Source organism: Dichomitus squalens, assembly GCF_000275845.1.
Source record: "Dichomitus squalens LYAD-421 SS1 unplaced genomic scaffold DICSQscaffold_1, whole genome shotgun sequence".
Lineage (NCBI taxonomy): Eukaryota > Fungi > Basidiomycota > Agaricomycetes > Polyporales > Polyporaceae > Dichomitus > Dichomitus squalens.
Genome location: NW_006766883.1, coordinates 1,987,906 through 1,999,721, shown reverse-complemented (window position 1 = coordinate 1,999,721; position 11,816 = coordinate 1,987,906). Strand labels below are relative to the sequence as shown.

The 11,816-nt window shown below is 54.3% G+C and overlaps 5 protein-coding genes across 5 annotated transcripts; 4 read left to right on the top strand and 1 right to left on the bottom strand.

Annotated features, from left to right (window-relative positions):
• The first annotated feature begins 2,901 nt into the window (after window positions 1-2,901).
• On the top strand, window positions 2,902-4,626 carry DICSQDRAFT_131351 (uncharacterized protein). The gene is made up of 2 exons (XM_007360450.1): window positions 2,902-3,212; window positions 3,265-4,626. The coding sequence occupies exons 1-2, from the start codon at window positions 2,961-2,963 to the stop codon at window positions 4,342-4,344; spliced, it is 1,332 nt and encodes a 443-aa protein (XP_007360512.1). The 5' UTR covers window positions 2,902-2,960; the 3' UTR covers window positions 4,345-4,626.
• A 520-nt stretch (window positions 4,627-5,146) lies between these two features.
• DICSQDRAFT_38202 (uncharacterized protein) lies at window positions 5,147-5,555 on the top strand (the record flags this gene model as incomplete). Its single annotated transcript, XM_007359699.1, has 2 exons — window positions 5,147-5,301; window positions 5,393-5,555. Coding segments are annotated over 2 exons (318 nt in total), but the record flags the coding sequence as incomplete, so codon positions are not given.
• Window positions 5,556-6,184: 629 nt separating this feature from the next.
• DICSQDRAFT_151436 (uncharacterized protein) lies at window positions 6,185-7,955 on the top strand (the record flags this gene model as incomplete). The annotated part of the gene is made up of 3 exons (XM_007360449.1): window positions 6,185-6,594; window positions 6,644-6,677; window positions 6,729-7,955. 3 exons carry the CDS (start codon window positions 6,185-6,187, stop codon window positions 7,857-7,859), a joined length of 1,575 nt encoding a protein of 524 aa, XP_007360511.1. The 3' UTR covers window positions 7,860-7,955.
• A 171-nt stretch (window positions 7,956-8,126) lies between these two features.
• On the bottom strand, window positions 8,127-8,642 carry DICSQDRAFT_11754 (uncharacterized protein; the record flags this gene model as incomplete). Its single annotated transcript, XM_007359680.1, has 2 exons — window positions 8,127-8,364; window positions 8,422-8,642. Coding segments are annotated over 2 exons (459 nt in total), but the record flags the coding sequence as incomplete, so codon positions are not given.
• A 1,110-nt stretch (window positions 8,643-9,752) lies between these two features.
• On the top strand, window positions 9,753-11,643 carry DICSQDRAFT_131350 (metalloprotease). The gene is made up of 6 exons (XM_007360448.1): window positions 9,753-9,844; window positions 9,895-9,941; window positions 9,997-10,085; window positions 10,377-10,729; window positions 10,788-11,329; window positions 11,390-11,643. The coding sequence occupies exons 1-6, from the start codon at window positions 9,787-9,789 to the stop codon at window positions 11,537-11,539; spliced, it is 1,239 nt and encodes a 412-aa protein (XP_007360510.1). The 5' UTR covers window positions 9,753-9,786; the 3' UTR covers window positions 11,540-11,643.
• Window positions 11,644-11,816: the final 173 nt, after the last annotated feature.

Sequence of the window (11,816 nt, the reverse complement as noted above, 5' to 3'; positions counted from 1 at the left end):
TGACAGCCAGGAGCGCCCATCCTCACTCACAGGCAGGTGACTGATGTGACAGCAGGAGCGCTTACTCATTGGGAGGGGTCCGGACTCGGCACGACTCAGGTATTAGTCGTAAGGTCACCATGAGGCAGGTCAGAGGGTAGGACATGAGGCAGAGAGCTCTGACCAAACGATGGTCAATAGGTACCTGGTCTGTGCACCATTGTATTAGTATATATAGTAGGGAGTCTGAGGCAGGGAACCTCAGACTTGATCTTCTCGTCGATTCCCCATCTCCTCTGTAGGTAGCTAGCAGCCCTACCTCCCTCACTACCCCTTCTAGTCTAGGGAATACATCTCTTCACATCTCTTGCTGTGTCACCTCTGGTTGCTTCGCTTCTCAGCACCAACCTCTGCATCAGTAAGCTTTGCCCTTGTTTGTTTTGGTGGCACAGCTCGTTGGCTGTGACACATACACGGGTCCTCGGGACAGTCAAATGTTGTCGCTCATCCCAAACCATCCCCTACCTGTGCAGCCCATATCGGACAATGCCATCATGTATGGTACACAACAAGGCATTGCACGCCTAAGTTTCATGGTAATCCAACTATGTGTGAGAGGGATCGGGCACAATCATCCCAAATTTCTCTTATCGCACGTCCCTCGGTCCTCGGGACAGCGCTTAATTCCCTCGTATGGAACAAAATTGCTGTTGCCGAGGATAGCCGAGCCCAGATATGGTATGTGGACATCTAAACGCCCGATTGCTTGAGCGAAAGAACTACCCTTCCACACTGTGTCGATGACTATCAGGGCTCAGTGTCAAAATCTCACCATATAAAGTTGTTGAGAGAAGGAGATATATGTCGCCTTGTTGTACACCAGAAATGGGGCACGCCCATGGGCACGGTGAGTATAGATTTGGGCGGGAACCAGTCCCAGATTTGGTTTTCGTGTAAATCTTGTACAGAAACTGGGCTGGTGACTTCACTTCTGGGTCGCCTCTGATGAAATTTGAGGAGAGGTGAGCTGTAAGAAGTCTATATAGATATATACAGAAACCTGAGGTAGTAGGATAGAGGGAGGGTCAGAAAATGCGCAGTGTCCCGAGGACCCATGGTGTCCCGAGGACCCGTGTATGACTGTATAGACCGAAAGCCGACAGGCTCATAACGGGCGCGCGGGTCCGACGCGGACTTGCACGGGACTAGGGTGCGGGCAACAAATCCGAATTGTTAACACGTGAATTATTAACAAGTCAATAACCTGTTAATAAACAGTTAGACAGTACGAGTCTGGATAGCCATGTCAAGAATTGTTCAAAACTAGGACCCATTTGAGCGTCCTTTTGACTGCAATAACAAACATAGACCGCATTCATTGCGTTTACTGTAGGCCAGAGTAGTGCTGCTGTGAACTGCAAGCTTGGTGCCTCTAATTTATGCAGGCCGCTGGCCAAAGCCGCCAGTGAGCTTGGTCTGATTAAGATCTCGAAGGGAGAGCGGGATTCGTCGCCACACAGCTCATTGATGTCATGCCTCGTCAAATTTACAGTACTTGCAATGGCGAGGTGTCTCGGAGTTCTAGGGACCGTGTCGGTCGACTGAGATGTTTATTACTCGGGTCAACAACTTGTGAACTTGGTTTAGCGCCCGGTTAATTAACCGTAAATAACACGTGTTAACAAGAGGTCCAAGAGGGCGTCCGTTAATAACGGTTCGTTATACAGCCGGTTTCAGCTCGCTTGTCGTGAGAGCGCCGCGCCGCATCTCACGCATTTGCCTGTTTTCCCCTTCTAAGCACCCCCAACGGAACTTCGGACGACGATATCTCCTCGACAGCTCAATGTAACCACTTCATTCTTGCGTATTCCGGCTCAGGATTACGACGCGCAGGGCACGGTGCCGGTTTTAAGTTGGCCGCTCGTATGTCGGATGTTCCACCCGCCTTCGGTCGGTTTCACGCTGTCTTCTGCATCTGTCGCGCATATATCTTTAAACAACCCCTGGAGATACCTGGAAGGCTCACTGGAAGCTGTTGGCGGATGTTACGGAGGGCATATGGTGCAGAAGAGTCCATGATGTACGTTTTCTCCATTCTGCGAATGGTTCTCGCACATGCCTGGTATACCACTCTGTCGTATATCGTCAAATCCAACACATATCTGCTACGAAACATGTCACATATGTCCACTGTAAGCCTACAAACTGTTGCAATTGTATCGGTTGCCAATTGTAGTGTTCTACAAGCTCCCCTTTGCAGTTCCAATCTGCCCATCTCGTCTGTTCCTCCCTCCTACTCAACAGTGGCTACATGCCCCCCAACGCCTTGCAAGACCACAGAGATAGTGGAGGTGCAGATAACTCACAAATTCATGGTGTCTAGTGCTCCCCGACGAGGAGTTTGAGCTGGCCCAAGAGGGCTGCCACCTGAGCCCACCCTATGGTGGACGTGATTGTCGCTGGAAAACTCGCCTTTGAACACAGAGCCCTTGGTAGTGTCTTTTCTTCACCATCCCGACTGTTTCCGGAACAGTACACGATGCCATTGGGCCAACAACGCTGTCTGAGTCCAGTAGGGAGTTGGAAGAGCGGGAATGCCCAGAAGTTGGTGACATCGGGTTGGCGCGACTTCAATCCAATACCGTGCCCTGCGCGTCGTAATCCTGAGCCGGAATATGCAAGAATGAGGTGGTTACATTGAGCAGTCGAGGAGATATCGTCGTCCGAAGTTCCTTTGGGGGCGCTTAGAAGGGGAAAACGGGCAAATGCGTGAGATGCGGCGCGGCGCTCTCACGACAAGCGAGCTGAAACCGGCTGTAGACGGGACGGCATTCCGATGGCGTGTCGCACGACCACCATGACCAACCTCCATCATGGCCTCGCTCCCGCCAGCCTCCGCATGCGACACCCTCCCCCACCCACGATACGCTCCTCGCTTATCAACCTCTAACACCATGCACTGAGGCAGACAATCGTTGCTCATGAGTACCAGTACCACTCTCGCTGTTTCTGAGACCATCTGGCTCTGTCCACGACCGCTCGCTCGCTCTCCAGGGAGATTCCCACTCATCCCTCTTCTGCCGGACAAACCGGCACGCGCTTTCTTGCCGTCTGAGCTCTGGGAGTGCGTACTGGAATATGTCTTCGCTCAATACAACGCGCAGGACGCTGGGCCGGAGCAGGATGTCGTGGCTATGAAACTGGGGCTCCTGCGGGTCTCGAAGTCATTCAATGTGAGCATAGGCATTGCATACCCATTGGGTTCCGGGCTCACTACTGCCACAGGCTGTCGCATTGCCGCTGTTCTATGCATTCATTCAAGCTCCATCTCTGCGCGTGCTCGAAAAGCTTGCAGCTCGTCTGCACGCCGCCGACAAGACCTGGGATTCCATCCGGCGAATCCCTTATTCCGCGCCGGGACGGTGGATCCACACCCTCAATTTGGAGCATCTCCGATGCACGTCTTCGGAGGACGTACTACAGCTGGACACGGTGCTGAACAAGTTGTTCCCCGTTGTTCCGTTCTTGACCGACCTCATCCTTAACCCGCACGCTGTGCTCAGTCGTCGCGCTTTGTCCAGCTTGACGCATCGTGATGGTATCCAGAACATGCGGTCACTGAGAAGTATCCAACTCACCACGTCTATGAGAACCGAGGAGGATCTCTTCGTTGAACTCCTCAGAGCCTGCACCAGGTTAGAAGAGCTGGAGATCATGGGCACGGGTATCGACCAGAGCGAGCTTTCTTCGCTCGATACCCGTCCCGTCGAGCCACCAACCTTCTATCCGCTCCGTCTCCCCTTCCTGCGCAAACTCGTCGCGCTCTCCATGCCCTCCTCTCCCGTGCTGTTCGCACTGCTGTACTCTCCCCTCCCTGCCCTACGGCATCTCACCCTGACGCCTTACGACGAAGTATCAGTTCCGGGATGCCTCGTCCCCCGATTCCTTGCCGTACATGGGCAACACCTCACATCTCTACACCTCTATACCGTGAAGCAGTGGCCGACCATCCTCTTTCCCACCCCCGGGACCCTCCTCGACATATGTCCTGCTCTGAAGCACGTGTCGCTTGAGCTCCCTCTCCCCACCCTCACGCTTTCGCAAGCAGAGCAGCATCACCTCGAGATCCTATCCATCCCCAGACCCAAGCCCGAATATTTCGTCGTCCTGGAGAAGCTGCTGCCTAAGCTCCCGCGGCTGAGGTTCGTTCGGGCGCGTGATGTCAAGTGGCTCAGAAACGGCATGTCGACTAAGGCGCAGCAGGCGGGTGTGCAGGGCGAGATGTTGCTCTGGAGACGCAAGCTGGGCCGACGAGGCATCCAGTTGCTTGATGCGGAGTGGAACCCTGGCACGGAAGGCACTTAACCACATGTACGCTTGTCTCACCTTTATTTGTTCCAAGATCCGGAGGACCTCAAGGATTTAGCTTACTACCAGATTTATGTAAGTCGATTGACCTGTTGTACTCATCAGCGCATTGTTGTACGCGACTCCCCGCTCTCTCCACAATGTAGCATGGTCACCTACGCTCGAATGTCTCCTGACGGAATATGCGTTAGGTGAACGCTCTCAACCGTGCTTGACTACCGATGACGTTTTACGAATAGCGTCTCCGACATGTCAAATTCAATAATATCATTGTCTGACATCCAAAGCGGCCTGAGCCACACAGCAATAAATGTCTGTCGTGGGTGATGGCATGCTTTGCCTCGAAGGTGCAGCACGCCCAATGGACCCAAGCACGGAGTATGATCCACATAAGGAGGAAAGAGGACCTTGTCCAACGCATCTGCCAAACCTCGAACCTCTCATACCCCGACCTACTGTGCGTACCACCTACGGCTAGTTAGCTATGCCGAAAGATATCTGCGTCGACGTGGTCTTTGGACGGGGCTCTGACCATCCCGTCATGTATCGGCTCGAGTCGGACAAGGCTTACGAGTACGAGTACAAGCACTATGGCGACGTCATCCTCGAGATCTCGGACCAGCAACCGTCTCGTCGATTGGGTGGCGCTAAGTGGACGGACAACCAGGCCGTCGGGGACATCAACCGCGGATGGCTCTACCGTGCCACCATGAAGTACTATCCCGTTCCAAACCTCGACCCACCGGAACCTGTCGAGGTCGCAGTCAAGTGGGTTCGCGGACAACGTGCCATCGATTCGCTGCGGAGAGAGGCGCTCATGTACGACGGGCCTCTGGCTGACCTCCAGGGCACAGTCGTCCCCATATTCGGCGGCTTCTTTACTGGGACGGTACAAGAAGGCTATCACGTCGGGTGCCTTATCTTGGAGTGGTGTCCGCAGAACGACCATACGACGTTTGGAAAACCGACAGAGGAAGAGCTGTAAGTGCGATGAAATGACATGAACCCGAGTCCGCCACTGACGACAGAGTTGACATACATACAGACGTCTACGCATGCACGCCGTTCACAAGCTGCACGCAGCCGGGGTGTATCACGGCCAATTGTACGAACGATCCGACTCGCTCTGCATGTCGGACGGGCGGCACTTCCTGCGAGCCGCGGATGGAACAATGCGGATCGTCGACTTTCAACATGCATATAGGCATAGTGAATTTGCCCTTGCTTCGATGCATCATCAAGCGGCCCTCGAAGGAACGCTGAGGGATATACCATGGAATCCCTTATAAATGTATCAGATAGTCCTATATGGCTCTACCTTAGGCGTAATGCTTTTGCATGCTCTGCTACGTACGTTCCTTAAGCAAGACGGGTTTTAAGCTACATCTCATAACGGCCTCTCATACGAGATCGATAATGAGCCACTGACCACATATCGGTCTCGGGCCCGTGCTCTCTTGCGATATCTCTTGGCGACGAGTGGGACGTATGAAGAAGCCTGAGCCAAGGGTGGAAGTATTGTTGCCGAGATCAGTAGTAGGCTGGGACGCACGGTGCTCAGCTCAGGGTGCAGGCTACCGAACTCCTTTTCAGAGAACCGCTCGAGGCATCTGTCGATCCTTCAATCCCTTACGATATTCAGTCCCCTCTTGCCGATATGTGCCATTCCATGTGCTTGGCTGTTATGTCTTCGTGTCGTAGTCGAGGATGATTATCTCAGGCTGATCCACACGTACGTGCATGCGCGCGCATGCTGGCTTGTCAGCTCAGCTCCGCTGGATGACTACGGCACACTTCCTTTTTACTCTAGTGATTCACTTATTGCTTCTCGCTGTGAATGGGTGCCTCTCTCCAAGACCTCCCCGTCGAGCTGTACATTGCCATCATCTCGCAGTTTGACGATGATGACCGTCAGCAATCGCTTCTTGCCCTCAGCCGAGCCATTCCCCGTTCGCCAGTGCCTACACATCTCCTCTATGAAAGAATCAGCCTGCGACGTCCGGACCAGGTTTTCCGGCTATACAGCCATCTCCGACGCGCTCCTCAAAATGCTTCCCGCGTCCGGTGCTTCTCGTTGGAGTGTTGGACGATAGATGCAGATGTATTCGTCAACCTGATGGCCTTGCTGCCCTTCATGATGCGATTAAGGATGCACGTTGGACCAAACTTTGCTCCGGAACACATGGAGGAGATATTCAATCGACCAAAAGAAGGGTTACAGTTCATATCCATGCGATTTCGTCCATAGTACGTCTCATTGCATACTCGTAATCACCCCGTAGTGACGGTTCTGTAGCGTGCAACGTGCGACGTACTATCAGTTCTTGAAGGTATGCCCCTTAACCGCTTCGCTCCATATTCAAGTCTCACATCGCACGCAGGGAGCGTACTTCGATTCTACCCTACTGGCGTTGTCCCGATGGCCCCCTCAGACACTGCCGACGCTATCTATCGTGCAAGACCCACTAGACCCTTCCATAGCCCCTACCAACTTCGCGCAGCCACTGGTGTTCTTTCGCCTTGATCCTCTATCTACCCTTGCCGTCTCCCCTCTATGTCACGACTTGAAGCACTTTCGACTCAGAGTGCCTAGCAGGCAAGTCTGTCGTCACCTCCATGCTCTCCCGAAGTCCTTCCCCCACTTGGAGCTCCTCGACATGTGTACGAGCAACGTCAGTGTTCGGGATCTGGAAGGTCTCTTAGGACGACTCCCGGACTTGCGAGTACTCGTCTTAGACGAATGCCCAATCGTCAGCCAACGGATAGACGTGCAGGTCAACGCCGGAGAACCTTTCCTTCAGTGGATGGAGCTTGGTCAGACGCTTGCTCTCGCTGGAGTCAAACGGGCGACGGAGCGCGAGAAGAAGCTGAAAGCATGGCTTGAGGACTACTATGCGAAAATGCCGGAAGAAGACACTGCACAACAGGGCGGGTCATCCAAGAGGTCGAGGAAGGGGCGGAAAGGCCTGGCCACAGCAGCGTTCTCCTTGCGCGCACCCTCTCCCGAGCGCAAAGGACCGGAGGATGTGACCATCCCAGTGGACCGTATCCCACCGCGTAACCAGAGGGTCCGTGTCCTCCCGTCCGCGCCGACTGTGTGCTCTCTGGCGACCAGTTTCCCCGGTGACCTGACGCCGGAGACGTACGAGGCGGTCAAGGTGGAGTTCGAGCGCGGCTGGGAAGCAGGCATCGCGCGGCTCTCATCGATCCGCTTGCGTCTCCAGACGAGCTACCGGAACGGCATCGCGCGCGTTGTCCGGTTCGCTGACCAAGGCACGCCTGAGTGGGAGGAAGAAGGGGAGCATGGAGAGCAAGGCCTTGCGGGGTTGGTAGACGTCCGCAAGGACAGCGCGTTCGGGCTCGACATTGCTGGGGATGAAGAGGCTGGCAGGAGTTCGAGTAAGACACATACGTGCCCGCTCTTATGTCTCGCTGGTCCGGGGCGCGACGATGCTCATGTGGATGGGTGCGGACACCGGAATGCTTGGAATGTTTTTAAGGATGAGATCTGATGTTTTCACTAGACAGATGTTTGTCATTCATGCTGTAGCCCTAGCCGTAGAACGCATACGGTCTTATCAACGTAGACATTAGATTAGAACTATGAGTCAATTAACAGGATATCTTCGAATACATGATACGATAAGCAGTCACAGGCGCAATGATATAGCGGAAGAGAGAGATCAGGATGGAAATGAGTACGTATCGTAGAACGCCGCGTCGAATTCAGGATACAAGTTGTTTGCCCATCTGACATGGTTACCAGTGCGCTCAGCATCGACTCCAAATCGGGACTCTAGCACCGCGAGCTCTTTACAAATAGCTTTCGGGCGTGGGTCTCCACTGTTGTTTCGAGAAAGCACAGTCATCCCAGCGCAGCCATGAGTCTGGGCGGACGAGAACCCCACGATCCGAAGTGTGCCATCCCCAACAGGAACCCAGTGGGACTTATCAAGCAACTCGCCATGATGAACGCCAGCCTTGTGCAGGGCGATGCCTGCGAGCATCCTCTGTCGACTGCAGTTGAAACGTAGCGTCAGCCCAAGAATTGCCTCGGGAGGACGAAAGACTCACTTGAGTTCTTGCATCTCTTTGATCGGTTCACCGCCGCACCACTCTAGGACAATGCAGCCGACCTCGACGTCGCCTATGAACCCTCTGAAGAATCCGAAGAACCTAGGAACCACAGTGCCTTGGAGGGGCGCGAGTTCTTTCTCATATAAGCGGGCTTCCCTCTTCATGCCCCCTAAGTTCGACGCCCCAACGACCCACTTCAGCGCGACTTGACGGAGGGGGTGGATGCGCGTACCACCCTCGCCTTCGAACTGCTCCATATATCCGCGGTATACGGTGTGAGAGCCTTCATGCTTGGAGGCAATCGGTGTACCATCGAAGGATATCACGGGTTTGTTGCCCTCGTCGATCACGGTCACTTCTGTCCAAGGGTAATGCGGGGAGGCGGGTTGGAGAAAGTACTGAGTGATAGGCCCAAAGGAGACCCGAAGTCCGTCGCTGCTGAATGCTTCGTGAGTGGCCATTCGGGAGGTGGGGATATAAGGTAATGCATCTTCCGACGAGCCTGTATTTGTAGAATATGGTCAATGGTGCTTTGGTCCGAGTGGCATTGGCCGACCACGCTTTGGAGGCATACATTGTACGGTGCGATGGGATAGAAGAAATGTTGTCCCCTTTACCTTGGCCACAAATTATGACAGCATCTCTATGAATGGTATGTTTATAGCCACGTCGAATCCACTGAGAAGGATGAGTTCGGTACGCATCAAATTTGCTCGTAAGGATCGATATTCCCTGTACAGCTGTAGTGATGGCCCGCTTCTAACACAGGATGCCTTTGTATCCAATCGATGATGTGCTGCAGCTTTGAGCTTCCCTATCGGCCAACCTCAGAGTTGGATGACGGTGGTGGGTAACCTAACCAGCCGGAGCTTACTGCCTGCAATGATGCTCAGCTGAATAGAAGGAAGTGACATCTATATACCCGGAATTGAATAATACTCCGCTTGTCCCTGCTTCGTCAGTCTTGCAATCGGACGCTCAGGTGGACTACTTGGTATTTGTGGTTATAAACATGAGTGGATTTCACGAGGCCCACGATGTTCAGGATCTCTGACTGCCAACAACCCGGCGGCATTTCCGGGCTTGGCGCCACCGGCGCAGGTACATGCGGTTTACGGTCAGGTGGAAACGAGAGGGCGACCGCATGGACGAGGTGGAAGGAGCTGCCCGAGCAGCACGCTCTTGACACAAAGTGCCGGTCTCCATGATAGACGCCTATAACCGACTCTCGGCCACGCGGTCGCGTGTCCACATTCGGTCATGGCAACGCTTATGTCTTCTGTTAGTTGTGTTCAGATGTCCATCCATTCCCTCGCTGACCATGAAGGAACATCTCGAGCTATGCTTATCTCCGCAAGGACCATGCTGCATTACGGAGCCGAAGAATACCCAGCGTTGCTTCCTACGCTAACCACCCCTGGTATGTATCGTCCGTCAATTCATGCATAGCTCCTCTAACAACGTTCTCAGATTTCACGGCTCACACACACCACAGGCAGGCTCCCCTCTGTCCATCGGTAATCATTCGTTCTGTCTCTCATACTTCCTTCATGTTCATCGACATGCCTTTAGAACCCGCGTCTGATTCTGTGCGAGATTCCGCAAAAATCATCGGCGGCTGTCCCTCACCGAGAGATCTCCGGTACATGCTACCATACAACGTAGGTGAACCTTGTGCTCGCTTTCAGCTGCTCATTCATCATGGCTTGGCTTGGCACCGAATGGCGGTTCCTCTCGATCCAATCACGCGATGCTTGCTCTTGGCATGTCCTGCTGGTTTGTTATCCTCTGCCGGCGACATGGCTTCGCAGGGCTTCTGGTCCAGTGCGGTCTCCTCACGATACCGCTTTTGTATAAAGAGGCTTCGACAAAGTCGACTTCTCCCCGGTCACTTGGTCTACGGTGTTCCACTTGCGCAGTACTTCGTCCTCACTTGCCGTCATGTTTTCCAGCTCTCTTCGCGCAGCTCTGCTCGTCCTCGCGGCATCCGCGGCTGCTGTCTCTGCAGCGCCCGGTCTCTCCCTCAAAGTATCCGGGCCCGAGGCTGTTGATGGTGTAGAGAACTTGAAGGTTGTCACTACCCTCACCAACACCGGCGATGAGACCCTCAAGCTCCTCAACGATCCCCGTAGTGTTCTGCACTCCCTCCCCGCGAACACCTTCGCCATCACCACCGATGACGGCGCCAGCCCTAGCTTCACCGGGGTCAAGGTCAAGTACTCCCCGAGCCGTGCGGCGAAATCCACTAGTCCCTCGGCTTTCACCGTTCTCGCCCCGGGCGAGTCTGTCTCGCTGACCCATGATCGTATGCGTCTCTCCCATCCCATATGATTATAGCGCATGGGCTTAGTCCTTCTTTGCAGTCTCGTCGGCGTACAACTTCACGCTCCCGGGTGCTGGCAAGTACACCGTGGAGGCGTCCAACCTCTTCCACTATGTGGACGCCAACAGCGAGATCGCCGAGATCCGCGCGGACGCTGAGGCACACGTTGCTGCCGTCAGCGGCAAGCTCGCGGTCGTCCGCCCGACCCCCACGCTCACGAAACGCGAACAATACAACGGCTGCTCATCCTCTGAGAAGTCCGGCATCAACTCCGCCGCGCCTGCCGCCCAGAGCTACGTCGCCGCGGCTCTCTCGTACCTCCAGACGCACACCGCCTCTACGGCGCGCTACACGACCTGGTTCGGCTCGTACACGAGCTCGCGCCACAGCACCGTGGAGAGCCACTACTCCAACATCAACTCCCACGATTACACTAGCTTCACATACGACTGCACCTGCGATGACTCGGGCACGTACGCCTACGTCTACCCCGACGACTTCGGCACGATCTATCTGTGCGGTGCGTTCTGGGATGCACCCAACACTGGCACCGACTCTCGCGCTGGGACTCTCGTCCACGAGGTACGTTTCTGTTGAGTTCACATGCCATGCATCCGCCATCTGACCGTATTGATGTTGCAGGCGTCTCACTTCACCGTCAACGGCGGTACCGACGACCATGTCTACGGCCAGTCCGCCGCGAAGTCTCTCGCCAAGAGCAACCCTACTGAGGCGATCGATAACGCTGATAATCACGAGTACTTCGCGGAGAACAACCCTGCGCAGTCTTGAACGTTGGGTCGTATGGTGAGGGTCACGGATGATCTAAAGTGTATGTACGGTGGATTGTTGTAAAACAAAACATGTAAAACATTTGCAAATAGCATTATCGAAGCCTTATCTGTGCGTGACGTCCTCTGCTGAAGAAAAGAGGCGAGATGTTCTCGTTCGCAAGTCATCGATACGGAATATAAAATGACTTTCTACGTCAGCTATCGGATAGATCCTCTCACAATCTAAGACGCCCACCGAGCCCCACGGATCTCCGCTCACCCCACTTTCGTCATAC

Excerpts from the sequence above, each read along its gene's own strand:
- DICSQDRAFT_131351 (XM_007360450.1), top strand. The coding sequence starts at position 2,961 with ATGAGTACCAGTACCACTCTCGCTGTTTCTGAGACCATCTGGCTCTGT. Across the intron at positions 3,213-3,264 it reads GGGTCTCGAAGTCATTCAAT|GCTGTCGCATTGCCGCTGTT; the intron begins GTGAGCATAGGC and ends CTACTGCCACAG.
- DICSQDRAFT_131350 (XM_007360448.1), top strand. The coding sequence starts at position 9,787 with ATGCTGCATTACGGAGCCGAAGAATACCCAGCGTTGCTTCCTACGCTA. Across the intron at positions 9,942-9,996 it reads AGGCTCCCCTCTGTCCATCG|AACCCGCGTCTGATTCTGTG; the intron begins GTAATCATTCGT and ends ACATGCCTTTAG. Across the intron at positions 10,730-10,787 it reads TGTCTCGCTGACCCATGATC|TCTCGTCGGCGTACAACTTC; the intron begins GTATGCGTCTCT and ends CCTTCTTTGCAG.